At 37.3% G+C, this 17,182-nt stretch overlaps 1 protein-coding gene across 2 annotated transcripts; it reads right to left on the bottom strand.

Annotated features, from left to right (window-relative positions):
• Positions 1–1,630: 1,630 nt before the first annotated feature.
• RSPH4A (radial spoke head component 4A) lies at positions 1,631–17,182 on the bottom strand. 2 transcript variants are annotated; one of them, XM_015536013.2, is made up of 7 exons: positions 16,462–17,182; positions 12,703–12,937; positions 7,057–7,797; positions 5,527–5,677; positions 4,551–4,668; positions 2,222–2,473; positions 1,631–1,662 (listed from the first exon to the last, which is right to left on the bottom strand). In XM_015536013.2, exons 1-6 carry the CDS (start codon positions 17,136–17,138, stop codon positions 2,233–2,235), a joined length of 2,163 nt encoding a protein of 720 aa, XP_015391499.2. In that variant the 5' UTR covers positions 17,139–17,182; the 3' UTR covers positions 1,631–1,662; positions 2,222–2,232. The 2 variants fall into 2 exon arrangements, with proteins under 2 accessions (XP_015391499.2, XP_007078756.2); XM_007078694.3 differs by lacking the exons at positions 1,631–1,662; positions 5,527–5,677 and having other exon boundaries at positions 2,451–2,473.

The raw sequence follows: 17,182 nt of genomic DNA, 5'->3' as shown, positions 1-17,182 counted from the left end.
TCCATCAAATAGTAAAAGCTGCCTTCCTACGAATGAATAATATTGCCAATTGGAAAATTCTGGAAATCATCCGTTCTAATATTCTGTCCTTCAGACTGGTAACCAGGCTTCTACTTTATCCTGTTTCATGCCACCATTTCCTCTTATCTAGATAATGTGATAATCCCCTAACTCGTCTCCCAGTCTTGATCCTTTATTAGTCAGTCTTCCACATATAAGCCAAATGTTCTAAGGTATAGATGCGATTTTATCACTTCCTACCTGAGTCCTCTTCATTGCTCCTGGATTCCAACAATCTGGACCCTGCTTACCTCCAGACTCGTCTCTCCCCACTCTCCAAGTTCTCCTTCCAGCCTAGAGTCCTTTGCCAAAAAAAACAGCTTATGCTACCTACGACCCTTCTCCCCTTAGTTGTCCACCTCTTGGGAGTGCTTTCTTCATGGCTGAAATCCAGGTTAAATGCACCCTCTAAGTGTTTGATAGCAGTGTTTTTTTTTAAAGCATAGATCAGTGTTTTGTGAACTGGCAGTCTGACAAGATAATTATAGAAATTAGAATTGTGATATTTTATTTTCCAAAATAATGACATTGGAGTCGAATTTTAATTTTTAAATTGGTACGTCACAGGATTTAAGAAGCACTGTTCTGTGGTATCCTGTGATATTTATTTCTCAGTACATGCTAAGTTGCAATCTATTCTAACTTTCTATTTCTCTTTTTCTACTTCCTTCCTTGATGAATGGAAGCTCTAAGATTTCAGGAGCAATGTCTAGTTTTTAAAAGTAATCTCAGAGTGTCCAGCACAAAGAGGATTTAAAAATACATTTTTAGGAATGGAAATAATAACTAGTTTTAGAGATGCAGTGCTATAAAAACAGTAATCTTAAGTCTTTGGATATCCCAGCTAGCCATCTCTGTGCAGATCATATAAAACCAATTTTTTTTAGGATAAAGGAGTCAGACTGAGAGCATTTTTTTAAGAAGTAACAAAAAGTATTAACATTTTGAGCGTTCCCAGTCTTTGGGCAGGTGATAGAATTATAAATCCTGTCCCCAGCAAAACAAAACCAACCCCCACACACACATATATACATATGCAATATTTGCATATAGTATCACAGACTGGTTAAAAGTACATGCTTTAATTCAGTGATTATCAATATTTTTGGTCATAGTTCCCATTGACACAAAATATATTAAAGACCACCAAGAAGAGATTGTGGATTACATCTTCCCAGGTTTGCCATATTAGAAATTAAAACTTTTTTTTTTTTTTTTTTTTTTTTTTTAAAGAATACACATGCTTCTATTAGCTGTAGTCATCAGAACAGTGATGTAAGAACATGTCATCTAGCCTCTGGAAAATCCATTGAGCTTCCTTCTACAAGTACATATTAATAGCTGCACGTATGAAATTCCAAACTTGACATTTTCAAGGAATGACATTTTGCACCATAATAGTTGCCAATATTTATGTAATTATATGCTACAGTTATGTATGTAAAACAGGTTCCGGGGCACCTGGATGGGTTGAAAGTCTGACTCTTGATTTCGGCTCAGGTCATAATCCCAGGGTTGTGGGATTGAGCCCTGCGCTCTGTGCTGAGTGTGGAACCTGCTTAAGATTGTCTCTCTCTGCCCCTCTCTGTGCTTGCTCTCTCTCTAAAATAAATAAATTAATTCAATTCAATTCAATTCAATTAATAAAATTAAATAAATAAAAGTAAATTAAAATAAAATAAATAAAATATAAAATAAAATAAAATATAAAATAAAATAAAATACATAAAATAATAAAATAAAATAAATAAAATAATAAAATAAAATATAAAATAAAATAAAATAAATAAAATAAAATAAAATATAAAATAAAATAAAATACATAAAATAATAAAATAAAATAAATAAAATAAAATAAAATAATAAAATAAAATAAAATAATAAAATAAAATAAAATAAATAAAATATAAAATAAAATAAAATAATATAAAATAAAATAATAAAATAATAAAATAATAAAATAAAATAAAATAATATAATAAAATAATAAAATAAAATAAAATAATAAAATAAATAAAATAAAATAAAATAAAATAATAAAATAAAATAAAATAAATAAATAAAATAAAATAAAATAAAATAAAATAAAATAAAATAAAATAAATAAAATAAAATAAAATTGGTTCCCCCTAAGGTATATGTGGATCAGTCTTCCACAAACCTGGGCTAATTTTATTCTTGGTCATAATCATCCTCCTCTTCGTCTTCCTCAGTTTCTTCATTTTCCTCAGCTGAAAGAACAGCTGCTTCTTGTGCAGCTCTGAAAGCCTGCTCTTCTTCCACAGTAGGATCATCCATTTCTGTAATTTCTGCTCCACTGGGGTATTCTTGGTAAACTGGTGGTAGAGCTGGGGGTGTATAGTTGTCTGGACTATATTTGTGACCCCAGCCTATGTAGAAATTTTCAAACTTTCTATAAAGTTTAAAAAAGAAAGTAGGTGATTGTTATATAATTTTTCGGTAAGAAAATCGCTCCTTCTCTAAAAGTCGATCACTCTTCGAGGGTCATAATCCCATAATTTTAAAACAATACATTTTAAGTGCTAGAGATGAAATACCCCTCAATGATTCTCCTACCACAGGAAATGACTATGATCCAAACTGCCTAAGCGGATTAAGAGGCCACCAGACCCTGTCAAATTGTACTTTACACCTAGACCACAACGAGTACGTTGCTGGTATGGCGGAGGATTCTTGTGATTGGTTACAAACCTGTGTGTGATTTTTCAGGCCCAACCGCATGCAATTACAAGTTTTGCCCGACAGGCCTCACAGGGGAAGACTGCCATTCCCACACCAGACTTGATGCCCAGCCAGTGCATCGACGTCTCTAAGGGAAGCTGTGGTCAAGGACTCTGGGCCATCTGGCCTGCCGTGCTCTTTGCATGGTTGAGTTCCTAGCACAGGTGCCTTCGTTCTAGGTCTTATCTGAGGCCTTAAGCAGAGGTCTTCAGGTGCTTCTGCCACGGCCTCCTTATGGGGTTAGGGAAGGAGATATACCTCAAGGACACTTCTCCCCACCCAGACTCAGTACTGAGTACTTCTTCACTTCTAGCCCTTCCCTCCACCCTCTACCAGCTTCCTGGGACTTCAAGGCCATAAAAACTGCAGAAGCCTGGTATCTGGGGACTCCTCAGTGAGATGACCCGCATACATACACTGATCCACTGATCTTCCATCAGTGTGCCATTCCACAAGGGAAAACGGGACAGGGACAGTCAGAGTTTTCTCTTGCTTATCACAGTAAATGTTCACAAGCTTAACTCTTTCATTTTGGACTTGTTGCTTTAATGGCATCTCTGACGTGACAGCTCAGCTCTCTCTCCAGCTTAGCTGAGCTTCTGACAGAGGGCTCTTAGGTGAGAAATGGAAGCATAAGACAAATGGAAGTGTATGTTCTGGGTGAGGAATAAAAGGACATTGAGTATCCTCTTTGATCCTGATTCTCTTGAAAGTGATAGTTTAAATAATACATATTTTAAATTATTTTTTATCAAGATGTCCAACAAAAACTGTTGAGATTAATTTAAACACCGCATAGAATTACCTCCATTAATCTTAGAAAACGAGTATGTCTATTAATCATAGAATAAAAGCCATATTTTAGCTCCACTAATTGGTTAATTAAAAGGACAGAAGTCTGAGTTACTCTAATGTTCTAAATTTGATGCTTCACTGTGTAATACAGATGTTATCTGAATAAATCTTATGGCACACACACTTGACATGCCAACATGAATTAAAGCCATAGTAACCCGCTTCCTCCTTACCAAGCATTCCTGGCACCAGACAGCTCTAGAAATGAACACCAGTGAGAAAACAGCTCCGGTGAGAAAATAGCTTACCAGACTGCAGTGGTGTAGGCTCCCTGGAAATGATTATCTTGGCAACAGGAGGAAGCTCATCCTGGACAGCGACATTTTACCCACTGTGGAGTCTGGGGACTTCATCATCTGCCTCCAGCCTTTTGTTCTTTCTTTATCCCAGCCCAGTTTCCTAATCTGTGAAATGCGGACCTCTCTTCTCAGTTGTGATAAGAACGCATGGGGAAGATGTAGGTGCCAGTGCTGCACATGACATCTAGCTCATGGCCTGGACCTTCCTGGGTATCACCTCTCCCTACTCCCTACTCTGGGTGGACTGCCCCATGCCCTTTCCCCCTCCCATCCTGGCCTTGGGTCTCTCCCCTGGTTATTGCGAATGACTGCCCTGAACAACTACTCAGGGCAGCCTTGTCTCTTACTCTGGGGTTGCTCTAACTCCTGAGCCCAGGTTGGTACTTCACCTGGAGAAGCAGGTGAGGGAGGGGAGAAAGAAAAGAAAGAAAGAAAGAAAGAAAGAAAGAAAGAAAGAAAGAAAGAAAGAAAGAAAGAAAGAAAGAAAGAAAGAAAGAAAGAAAGAAAACTGGAACATAACATTCCAGTGATAAGTTACAATTTTTAGCACTTAAATAATCACAATAATGGCTTTGTAATTCGTCAGACACTTACTTGCCATTGGAAAAGGCATATGCCCCAGGCCAAAGGTTGGATCTAAGGACTGCAACAGCATATTGAGGAATGAGATTTGAGGACAGCCGTGTTGTCCAAGGTGGTATATTCTGGATTTCTGTAAACCAAAGAGAAATTCAAAAGCTTACCTCTTAAATAGACAAGGATCTACTGTAGTGTAACAGAGAAGCTCTTTTTATAAATCTTAAAACACACATACTTGACATAAAAATTAAACATCAGCAGCTTAACATAAAATCAGAAGGCTATTTTACGAATGTTGTGGAACAACAAATTTGATTATTTATATGCATGTATGTGTGCGTGTGTGTGTCCATCTGTGCAACAGGGAAAAGTTTTACTAAGGGAGAGGAGGCCTATGTGGTGGAGAGAATATTACTTAATGACCAAATAAAAGATTAAAATTTTCTTATTATGGAAGAGAACAAGGATTACAAGCAAAAATGCCCCAAAACCGAATAGGAAGAAACAAGAATATGAAGATAGTAGTAGATTTTAAAAAGCCACAGTACCTCATATGATACTTTACTGTAACTATGTCATGTGTTTATGGCCATATTTTATGGTCTGCAAAATGCAAGACAATGATACACAAGATAACTGTCAGCATTTCCAGTAAGAGCTGCAGCCAATTTATGTTTCCTCCCTGCATCACTCCTCCACCCTCTGTCCAAGAAAGTTGGCGGTGAGGCCAGCTATATTCTCTATTCCCCATTATCCCAAAACACGTGAAGGGGAAAGAGGAGGAAATTTTGGTTATCATCCACTTTTTATAGGTAATCAACTCCCATTTGCCATATAATATACATAGTATGTAATATATACATATATAAAAATATACTATAGTACCTAGTATATATATGGATGCTACATATACTATATCATATATGCATATATATAATCTACATAGTATATATAATATACACGGTATATTATGTAATCTGTGTAAAGTTACCTAAATCTTCAGAGATTGGTGTCAAAAGAGGTGGCCCCACTTCCTGTTCTGTATAGTCAGGCTCTTCTCCTTTCTCTTCTTCTTTTTCTTCATCTTCCTCTTCTTCTTCCTCCTCACTCTTTTGTATGGGGTTAAACCAATTACAGCGGCCCTGGGAATGAGTGTCGCAAGATTTAGTAATCTCATGAGGATCTTGAAATATTGGAATATTTATTTGGATTGAAGCAATTATCTGCAAGATGTCCTACTGTGTGGGAATTTAACCAGTCAATCGTTTATTCATTCAACATACATGCCAAGTGCTAGGTTTTTGATCGTTTATGTCTAGCAAAAAAAAAAAAAAAAAAAAAAAAAATTGTACAATTTATTTCAGAAATTTGCCAACTTCTTAAAGTTACAGAACATGTAACATATATTTTAAAATTAGCCAAACCCTTGTGAAAAAAATAATGCATTTTACTAATTTTTCATAAATAGTTTATATGAAAGTGGTAAGGTACGATTAGTAGTAGTAATAACAAATTTTTAAATGTGATAATAAAGTCAGGTAAGGAAGCTTGGGGCTATTTTTCATTTAATTAACTCTTATCCATAGACATATTAGAGTATCTCTTACGTAGATCAAAGTGTAAGTATTTTCTGCCTGCAGATGAGGCAGCACAGCACAGTTAATCACTGTGGACTCTGGATCCATTCTGCCCATTCACATCTGACCCTGTTGCTTATTGGCTATATTCTCTTTGTCACATTTTCTAAACTCTCTGTCTCAATTTCCCCATCTGTGAAATAAGGATAGTATGTCTTTTATACAGTTGGGAGGATTACATGAGATAATACACAGAAAGTGTTGTTAAGAGCACCTGGCAGAAGAGGTGCTATATAGCACTGCTTCTTTTCATTTTTGTTATAATATATTATTTTTCTTGGTATAAAACCTCCATGTATTAGAGAAATAGAATAAAACAACCGTTCCCAAAACTAAAGTACCTATGTTTAACATATAAAACATAATTTCATGGGGCGCCTGGGTGGCTCCGTCGGTTAAGCGTCCGACTTTGGCTCAGGTCATGATCTCACGGTTCCTGAGTTCGAGCCTCGCATCAGGCTCTGTGCTGACAGCTTGGAGCCTGGAGCCTGCTTCCGATTCTGTGTCTCCTTCTCTCTCTCTGCCCCTCCCCCGCTCGCACTCTGTCTCTGTCTGTCTCTCTCAAAAATAAATAAAACGTTAAAAAAATTTTTTTAAAAAGCACATAATTTCACAACATACATAAATCGAAATCCTTACATAACTTGTCAAATTCTTCATAGAAATACTTACTTTATTTCTGTTTGGAAATAAAAATTTGTTTGAAGATCCCAGGTCTATACTACTTGGCAATTACGTAGTACCCTGTGTCTTCATTTGGTTTTTCAAAGGTTTCTTTGTCTAGGGTCTGAAGAACTTTGTTTTGTATACATTTGTACACTGTAGAGGGAATTTAACAAATATTTGCCGATTGGCTGATAGATTGAGAATTGGAAAACCCTTACCTGGGACAGAATGTGTTGCACGTGATGAACCCAATTGGATAGGGATTCCACGAGATCGATCACTTGGATGCCTTCAAAATCGGGGTTTTCTTCAAAGCTGTCTCGTCTGCCTTCTACCTCTTCCTCCTCCTCTCCTTCCTCTTCACCAAACTGATAGAATCCCAGAGGACTGACGTGGGTCCCTGCTGAAATTCTGGCAATTTGTGCTCGTAAGTAATTGCTCTCATTTCCCGGAAAAGGTGGGTAGCTTATGATGGGAGCATCTAAACGCCCAGTGAAAAATTTCTTTATTTTTCTTGCAGTAACAATTTGTGCAGGCGTAACCGAGGGTAACTTCACCCATGGTCTTCCTGGTTCGTTGCAAACAAAATACACATATTTATTGGCTCCCGTCCTGTTTTCTTCTTTTGGTATAGCCTGTGGGGTCTTGTAAAAGGTCCTTGGCAATTGGTCTTCGTCATCTTCATCAGCTTCGCTATCTGCATCGTCCCTCTCTTCAGTTACATCTTCCTCTTCCACATCCTCTTCATCCTCTCCCTCACGGAATTCTACTTCAGCTACAATATAATTCATTTCCAGACCCAAGATCTTGCCCCAGAAACGACATCTTTGGATGGGGTTGGTGTCAGTAAGCTGCTTGAGGGCAAGAAATATGCGATAAGTCTCATCTGTGCCCAAACCAACTCCAGCTTGTTCAAAATAAAAAGCTGACTCCATTACATTTGGGAGAGCGTTTTCTGCCTGGGGATACAAATGCTGTGGTTAATGTTTTATCTATATGAGAACTGCTTGCTTCCTGTTTCCTTTTTAAAGATCTTGGTGTTAGCTTTACTTTCTCTGGCCACCATGTCTTTGACATTTCTTGCAACATTTAGATCAAACTCTGATAATTCCTGTATGTCAATTTTTCCCTTATTACTTATAAATGTGACTTCTATTATGTCTTATATTTGTCAATATAACAGTTGCCTTGTTATCTGTGTGTATCTTAAGTAAAGGTAATTTAAGCTACTATGAATAATAAAAATTCAACATCCTCTTTTTATAAAAAATATTTAAGTGGGCTCTTTACAATCTTGAAATAATAAAGTATAGTCTACCTCCTATATATATTTGGAAAAAATGTTTATATGTTTGTATATGTTACCATATTTTTATAAATGATAAATATTTATTATATACATATGGTAATCTATAGGGTAAATAAAAATCAATATAGCCCTCTATATAGGGTAATATACAAGATAAATAAAAGGAAAATATAATAAAATAAGCGCTCAGACATGACTTCCTTTGAAAACATAATTGAGTCAGATGTTTTCCCCTGCTTACAATAAATACTTTTGGATTTAACACAAGGAAGAAAATTTAAAAAACATTTTCATAAAAGAAATACAGAGACATGAAAAAGCAAAGTCTCAAGTAGACTGTAAGAAAACATCTGTGAGAAAGTAGAAAATAACCTTAACTAAGAGAGGGATCACTTGCAAATTTTAGACAAATTTTAGACCTTGAAGATGGAGAAACTGAGAGCACTTTGCTATTCTTACAAATGATCCGTTCTTACTTCTACCGTAATTTTGAGGTCAAAATAAGCATAAAGACTTTTTTCAATCCTCATCTCTTTCATGTTTGACATCTACTGCACCCCTCACTTGTTTTTCTTTTTTTTTAATTTGAGTGTAGTTGACACATAAAGGTACATTAGTTTCACATATACACAAAGTGATTAGACAAGTTTCTACATTATGCTATGCTCACTACAGGTGTAGTACCATCCATCACTATACATCACTATTACAATATCATTGATGATATGCCTTATACTGTGCCTTTTATTTCTGTGACTTATTCATTCCATAACTGGAAGCCTGTATCTCCCTCTCCCCTTTACCCATTTTGCCTATGCCCCACCCCCCACTTCCCTCTGGAAACCATCAATTTGTTCTCTGCATTTATAGGACTGATTCTACTTTTTGTTTGTTTATAAATCTGTTGGGTTTTTTTAGATTCCACATATGAGTGAACTCATATGGTATTTGTATTTCTCATTCTGACTTATTTCACTTGGTGTAATACCTCTAGGTCCATCCATGCTGTCATAAGTGGGACAGTCTCATTATTTTTTATGGCTGTGTGATATTCCAGTGTCCTTATCCATTTGTCTTTCAGTGGACATTTAGGTTGCTTCCATACCTTGGCTACTGTAAATAGTGCTGTAATAAACATAGGGGTGCATATAGCTTTTTGAGTTAGTATTTTTGCTTTCTTTTGGTAAGTACTCAGTAGTGGGCTTATTGGATCATATGGTATTTCTATTTTTAATTTTTTGAGGAATCTCCATACTGTTTTTACACTGGCTCTCACTCATGATCCTACTGTGCCTTCTGTAACTATTTATTCTTAGTCTCTAATTGGTTCCTTTTCCTTATTTGGGTCCTAAATATTGCTGTTTTCAAAATTTCAGCCATCGTTCAGTACTTTGTGCTTGGCATATTCCTCCCACATTACTTCAAGTGTTATGTGGGTTGTTTAAAACCCAACTCTCTTACTCTGACTTTTCTCCCATGTTCTACACCCATGTTTCTAGCCAGTTTCTAGAAATTTCAGTTGAATAGTCTACATACACCTCAAATTAAGATTGAAGTCATGTATCTCTCAAAATCTCCCTTTTTTTGTATATGTCCTATCTTTGCCAATAACATCACCATTCACTCAGTTTCCCAAATTAGAAAATTCCATTATCCTTGTTTCTTCTTTTGTACTTAATTAGTTACAGTCATATTGATTCTACCACCTAAAAAGCTGTTGGCATTATTACCTCCTCTTTAGTTTATTTCTACCATATGAGTCTCCATCCTGACTACTTGTCCTGTCACACCAGGCTCTGTTCTAATCTTTCTCCTTCCATTCTCCTCCACATTATCACCAGGGTTACCTTTCTAAACCACAAGACAGGCTATACTATTTTCTAGTAAAAGCTTCTACTGACTTCCCATTGTGGAGAAGAAAAAACTTTCTTATCAATGCACAATGCACAAGAGCAGTCTGGCTTTATGCATCTTGTTTGCTTGGTTTTCATTGTTCCTTCATGCTTCACTTTCCCAAATATTAAATAATGTGTCCTGACTTTCTGTTCTTCTTTTTGCTCAGAATTTATTCCTTACAGTCTTTATCTCATGAACTTCTACTTCTCCTTCATGACCCAAATGAAATACCACCTCCAGGACAATTCCCAGTAGTGGAGTTAGTCATTCCATTCTGTTTCATAGATTGTCAAAACAACATAATAACAATTGCTGCTATCCATTGAGCTCCCAGTATGTGCCAAACCCTTCATAAATAGTACTCTCCCCTTGAGTTGTTGCCATCTGATTACTCCTGAGGCTTGTAAAGGTTTAATCATTTACTCATAGTCACACAGCAAGTAAGTAATCGAGCTAGGATCCTAATTCAGATGAAATCTTCTGTTTGCCCCACCATATGAGGCTATCTCTATTATTGCACTAATTAAATACCTTTACAGTCCTTTTTGCTTGTTTCAGTAGACCGTGAGCAACTTAAAGTCAGGAAGTTCTGTGTATATGGGTTGCCTGGGTGGCTCAGTTGGTTGGGCATCCGACTTCGGCTCAGGTTATGATCTCATGGTTTGTGAATTGGAGCCCTGCATCGGACTCTATGCTGACAGCTCAGAGCCTGGAACCTGCTTGAGATTCTGTGCCTCCCTCCCTCTCCCTGTCTGCCCCCTCTCCTGCTTGTGTTTTCCCTCTCAAAAATAAATAAACATTTAAATACATTTCTGTGCAGGGGCGCCTGGGTGGCTCGGTCAGTTAAGCGTTTGACTTTGGCTCAGGTCATGATCTCACGGTCCATGAATTCGAGCCCCGCGTCGGGCTCTGTGCTGACAGCTCAGAGCCTGGAGCCTGTTTCAGATTCTGTGTCTCCCTCTCTCTCTGCCCCTCCCCTGTTCATGCTCTGTCTCTCTCTGTCTCAAAAATAAATAAACATTAAAAAACTTAAAAAAAAATAAATACATTTCTGTGCATATCATTTCATGTGTGTATCTTTTTCATGTGTACCTGGCATGCAGTAGGTAGTCACAATGTTTGTGAATTAATGGGTAAATGAATAAATGAATGCTAAAACTAGGAACAGGAATTCTGATGTGGTCAAAGACAGGAATAGAAACATGAACACTCTAAACATTAAGTTGGCATTCCAACTTAATGAGTTAATGAGTTGGTCACAAAGCTCACATTTCAGTGCTTCCAAGGTCTATGTGTCTTTCTATTCCTACATCTTTCTACTCTTTCAGATAGAACTTTTAATCTTCATCTCATGGCTCAGCTATTCCTGGCCCTAAAACCAATCTTACTCTTCCTTTGGAAGAATTTATCAAATCTGATTAAAGAGCTCAAGTTCCAGGACCAAAACACCTTGTTTGTGTTTTCACCCCTAGTTTCCCTAGTTTTAGGATGCAGACCCCTACTTTGTAATACTGTGCCTATAGATGGCCCAATGCCCCATTCTAATACTGGAGTCTGACTTCTCTTTGATAAGCTCCTCCATAACAGTGTCTACCTATCTGCTTAATCCCTACATGCTGATTGCCCCCAGACTTATCATCACTGTATGTGGCTATTTAACCACATGTTTGGCGTAAGGTATTTTCAGAAAAGGTGCAGCCGATGTCAACTCCTTGGCACCTATCGCCTGTTCCTTCTGAGTACCCTGTATCCCACTGTGTCAGGTTGGATCCCCACACAAAGGTTGCAGAGCCCTAGATGGTGTACCTACTGTCTAGATCCCTCCCTCCTTTTTCCTGACTGAACTTTCCATCCTTTTCTGAAACTATCTTACACCAAACATCAAATTTGCAAGTATATAGGCAGATTTAAGTAGTCTAGTGGTTAACAAAACATGGAAGCTCAGTAGATGTATAGTGTAAATTACTCAGTAGTATAAATGACAAGCATATGGACATACAGAAACAGCATGCTTGATACTATTTAAAAATATTTGGAGCTAAAATTTCTGTAGTACAACTAATTTTATTCTCTAATGATAATTTTTTTATCTCTGTCGCCAGCTTTCTCTGTAAATATTTTCAATGCTTTGTCTATAGAGATTAAAATAACTATCTTATCCCTCTCCCCTCGTATCATGCCTCATTGATGTAACATGCATAATATCAAGACATAATATGAAGAAGTTGCCTTGGAAAAGAATGCAAATGACATTAGAGGTACTTCTAATTATTCTAGTAAATTAAAGGGGAAAATATGCAACTTGTTTTAAAGTCCAATTTTAAACTATCTGACATTAATCAATTCATTTAATAAATTAATAAGAAACAGCTATAGACCCAGATCTGTACCAGGTACTTTGGAAGATATAAAAGATGAAGAGATCATTTTCTCTGACATCAAGGAGCTCAACCCCACAAACATATAACAAACAACCAACCCTGTGAAACACAATGTAAAAAAATCAGAAAGTATAACAGGGAAATGTATGGTGTGAAATGAGGTTACACATACTATTTAGGAAACTATAAAAGACAGTTGATATGAATTTAAACCCACACCCACTCATCTGAAATAAAACTCTAAGACTGAGCTATTCAAATTTACAGCAGTGACTTACTATTTCATCTTCTAGTTCTTGGTCAGCTCCTTCCAAATTTCCCTGGAGAAAAAGAGCCCTTTGCTTCTCTGCTATCTCATATGTTGGAAGCATCTCATTCTCATTTTGGAGTGTATCTAATTTTTTCCTAAAATGTCCCATCTTCACATCTTGGCTGATACTTTCAATGATATCCACAGCATTTTCCGGACGCTCATCTAAGACCTTGGCGAGCATATCAGAAAGATGATCATACCTACCCGAAAAGAGAAAATTCCAGATAATATCCTTGTCAAAAAGCCTTTGAAGAAGCATCACATGCAGACTCAGTTAGTTGGTTTCTAGGAAACTTCAAGAACTCAAAGCCTTCAGATATCGTAAATGGATAAACACCGTTAATTTCACCACTGCCAGAAAGAACCTATGCTAGAATTTTGCTTAAGAAATGCCTCCAATGTGAGGGGCGCCTGGGTGGTGCAGTCGGTTAAGCGTCCGACTTCAGCCAGGTCATGATCTCGCGGTCCGTGAGTTCGAGCCCCGCGTCAGGCTCTGGGCTGATGGCTCGGAGCCTAGAGCCTGTTTCCGATTCTGTGCCTCCCTCTCTCTCTGCCCCTCCCCCATTCATGCTCTGTCTCTCTCTGTCCCAAAAATAAATAAAAAACGTTGGAAAAAAAAATTAAAAAAAAAAAAAAAGAAATGCCTCCAATGTGATATGAATATTTAACTTATTAAAACACATATTATGGCAAGATACATATTTTGAATCAGATACATTTTCACATTTTATTTGATTTGAAATCTCTTAGTTATATATTTAAGAGATTAACCTTATTTTACATTTTTTCCCTTAACTTCTTTTTCATCCCCTTTCCCCTACACTCATCAAATCCAATTTGATTTCTAAATCCTGTTGACTCTTAAATATGTTCTCTTCCTTTCCATTTCCTGGACCAATTATCTACTTCAGTGGTTTTTAGACCTATAAGAAATACATTACATATTGCAACCCTTCCCCACACACAATTGAAAAATGTCATCAAATATTATTCATCTTTATTAAAATGTGCTGTACTCTAACACTTTTGTCCTATTCTATTAAAAACACAGCCCTAAGGGGGCACCTGGGTGGCTCTGTCGGTTAATCCAACTTTGCTTTTTTTTTTTTTTTTTTAATTTTTTTTCAACGTTTTTTTTTTATTTATTTTTGGGACAGAGAGAGACAGAGCATGAACGGGGGAGGGGCAGAGAGAGAGGGAGACACAGAATCGGAAACAGGCTCCAGGCTCCGAGCCATCAGCCCAGAGCCTGACGCGGGGCTCAAACTCACGGTCCGCGAGATCGTGACCTGGCTGAAGTCGGACGCTTAACCGACTGCGCCACCCAGGCGCCCCTGTCGGTTAATCCAACTTTGGCTCAGGTCATGCTCTCACGGTTGGTGAGTTCGAGCCCCACGTCGGGTTCTGTGCTGACAGATCAGAGCCTGAAGCCTGCTTCAGATTCTGTGTCTCCCTCTCTCTCTGCCTCTCTCCAGCTTGCACTCTGTTTCTCTCTCTCAAAAATAAATAAACATTTAAAAGCAACAAAAACAACACCGTCCTAGGTACTTATTTCATAACTGAATTAGTGAAACTGCCTAAAAGTGGTTAATTCATTACATTTTATACTGCTCAGGTGTGTTTTTTCAAATACCAGATTTTCTGTGTGAATTTACTATTTAAGAGCAAAAAATGTCTGTCAAAGTGCTCTTCAGTTAGATAGAAATTCCTTTGTCCAATTTGCAAACTTGCCTGAATTTCTCCTCTGGCAGATAAGGATTACATCTCTCCAATTTCATTTCTAATAATTAGCTCAATTAGAATGTCTGCCCCAGTGAGGTAAATCTACTCAAAATCAGTTTCACATAGTTGTTAAGTCCTAACCTGAGAGCTTTTGCTTGCTATGTGCCATATATATAATTTCTCTCAAGAAATCATTTAAAACATATTTTGTCCTTGAGGACTTATCACTCTAGTCATTCCTGAAAACCATTCAATGGGCTTCTCTGAGATCACCGATCCACTGCTATGCAATTGTGTAGATGATATATTTCCCACTCAGCAACTGCATTAGGTTCTTACGTGGCCAAAACTAAGTTCTTGATGTTGTTGTTTTAATGCATCCTCTCCCTTATTAGAGTGAAACAAAATAGATACTCAATAACTGCCCACTTTCTACTAGTTGCCCATAACTATTATTTTTCATTTTTTCTTTATATCTTTATTTATCTAATGGGTCTCAGGAATATCAAAGAAAAAATATGCAGATTATGTGAGCAACCAATGTGAAGGGCCATTTAAAAATACATGTGAAGAATAAATCCTTCTTTCCCAAAATATTGCTATTCTTGTAGGTGAACAGAAATGGAGTTTGTTTAAAACTTCATCATGCTTCCTTAATATTTGTTCAGTATTGAAACTCCTGGAGAATGAGTCAGGATAAAAATATTATTGCTTACTAGGCAGCTGGGTTGTAACTGGAGTTCTTGATTTGCTCCAGTAGGGACCATATATGCCATTGAATTGAGGACTCTAAGTCCAAATTTTATTTTATTTTTCAGGCTTTAATATAATGTCTGCTTGTGCTTTATTTATAGTTCTTCAGGCAAGATATTGCATTGGTTTTTTAAGAGGTCCACATCTGAAAATGCCTTTGTGTCAAATTATAAAATGTGGATTTTAATTCATAGTTATAGCTTTTTCAATTTGGGAGGTTTAATAATTTGTTTTAATAGAATGGCAGAGAAGGAGGAAGCAATTCTTTTTTGTAGGCTAATTTTATTCAACAGAGCAAAACCAATGTCAGATCTTGTATTTTAGTAAGAGACTGTTTCAATTGCAACAAAAACAATATTTTTCATGGCTGTCAAATAAGAATTGCATATAAGAGATAGAGTTAAAGTCATTTTTACCAAATGGTTTTTAACTGCAGGCTCTAAAGTACTTAGAAGACAATAGTGAATATTATAGAAGATATTTATTACCTCAGAGACTTAGCATTTGGAAATAAAATAAAATTTGATATTTAATTAATATCGGTTATAAAACAATTCCATAAAGGAAAATTTTCCATTTTTATGTTTGTGTTCAGTTTTAAATTTTAGTTAACTAACTCTCAAGTATGTATGATTTTTTCTGGAATTTTAACAAAGTTTGTAAATTTATGCTTGTTATTTAACCCAGAGAATTATGACAATAAGTTCATATGAGAAATTCAAGTAGAATAACCACTAAGGATAAATAACATCCTTGAAGCTTAGTAAATTATAGTTTAAAAACTGTACTTTAGAAGAAATATTTTAAAGTGTCAATCTCAGGTTTGGGGGAAGATTTCTCACATTAAATAAAGAATTCTTCAGACTTAAAATTATTGTGATCAATTCTTCTAGTTTATCCAGGACTGAGGGTTTTCTCGGGATACAGAATATTCAGTGCTCAAATCAAGACAGTTCTGAGATAACTGAGATAATTGGTGATCCCCCCCCCCCGCCTCCGCCCCCCTCCCCGCCTCCGCGCCCCCCCCCCCCACCGGCCTGCAGGGGAACTCAAAACCAAGCCATACAACTACCATGATGCTCAGAGTTATTAAGCCACCAACTCTCTCTTACCAATGCAAACTTTTCAAATATATTTCCATTCACCCACAGAAACAAAGTCTCATACACAGATACACCCCCTTTTCTTTGCTAAATACACACACACACACACACACACACACACACCCCTTTAACCCTTTAGGACTTACAAATTTAAGCCAGACTTGCTACTAGTCTTCTGTAGGTAAGCCTTAGCACTCTGAATGGTGATCTCAAGCATGCTGGGGGCCAGTTCAGAGACCCCAGGTTCAGCGTAATCCAGATCATAGTTACTGTTTGAGTCTTCGTCCTGAAAGACGTTAAATCTCAGCTCTTTTTGTTTAGAGTCGTTATAGTTCACATCCTCTGGTCCATACAGGTGATGTTTGGTTTGCTGAGACTGTCGGAAGGTGCTTCCCTCTGATTGGAATGTGTGAGAAGCAGTCGATTCTCCTTTATCAGACGATTGTTCCAAATGGTGGAAGTGAGGTGTCCCAGCTTCGGGATTCACACTAGTGGTTTTGTCTGACTGCCATGGCGCTGCAAGGTCCTGTCTGGCCAGAGCTGGGGGAGAAGGAGTGTAAGAGGCCTCCTGTGGAGGGGAAGGTGGATATGATGCACCTGGTCCTGTGAGGTCATCCAGAGGGATGCTGGCTCTGGACTGTGGGCTCTGAGGAGGGCTTCTGGGTTGGGGTCCAGTTTCCAGCCCCTGCTCCAATTCCAAGGGCTCAGATAACCCAGACTCAAGACCTTGGGAAGAAGCTGCTGTTACTTCTTCCCATGGCTGCCCTGCTTCCCTCGGATCTTGGTTTGCTTTTTCTCGTTTCGGGGACGTCGAGTCTTCCATGGAAAGAGTCAAGAAAAAAAAATTCTGGATGAAGGAGGAGTGCA

The sequence above is a fragment of the Panthera tigris genome, chromosome B2, assembly GCF_018350195.1.
Source record: "Panthera tigris isolate Pti1 chromosome B2, P.tigris_Pti1_mat1.1, whole genome shotgun sequence".
Taxonomy (NCBI): domain Eukaryota; kingdom Metazoa; phylum Chordata; class Mammalia; order Carnivora; family Felidae; genus Panthera; species Panthera tigris.
The sequence above is the reverse complement of the archived record's forward strand: the minus strand, read 5'-3'. Positions and strand labels throughout refer to the sequence as shown.

Coding starts and splice junctions, on each gene's coding strand:
- RSPH4A (XM_015536013.2), bottom strand. CDS start 17,138: ATGGAAGACTCGACGTCCCCGAAACGAGAAAAAGCAAACCAAGATCCG. Junction 7,798..12,702: donor AAGAACTAGAAGATGAAATA/GTAAGTCACTGC, acceptor TTGTATCCCCAG/GCAGAAAACGCTCTCCCAAA. Junction 2,474..4,550: donor TATGCCTTTTCCAATGGCAA/GTAAGTGTCTGA, acceptor TAAACTTTATAG/AAAGTTTGAAAATTTCTACA.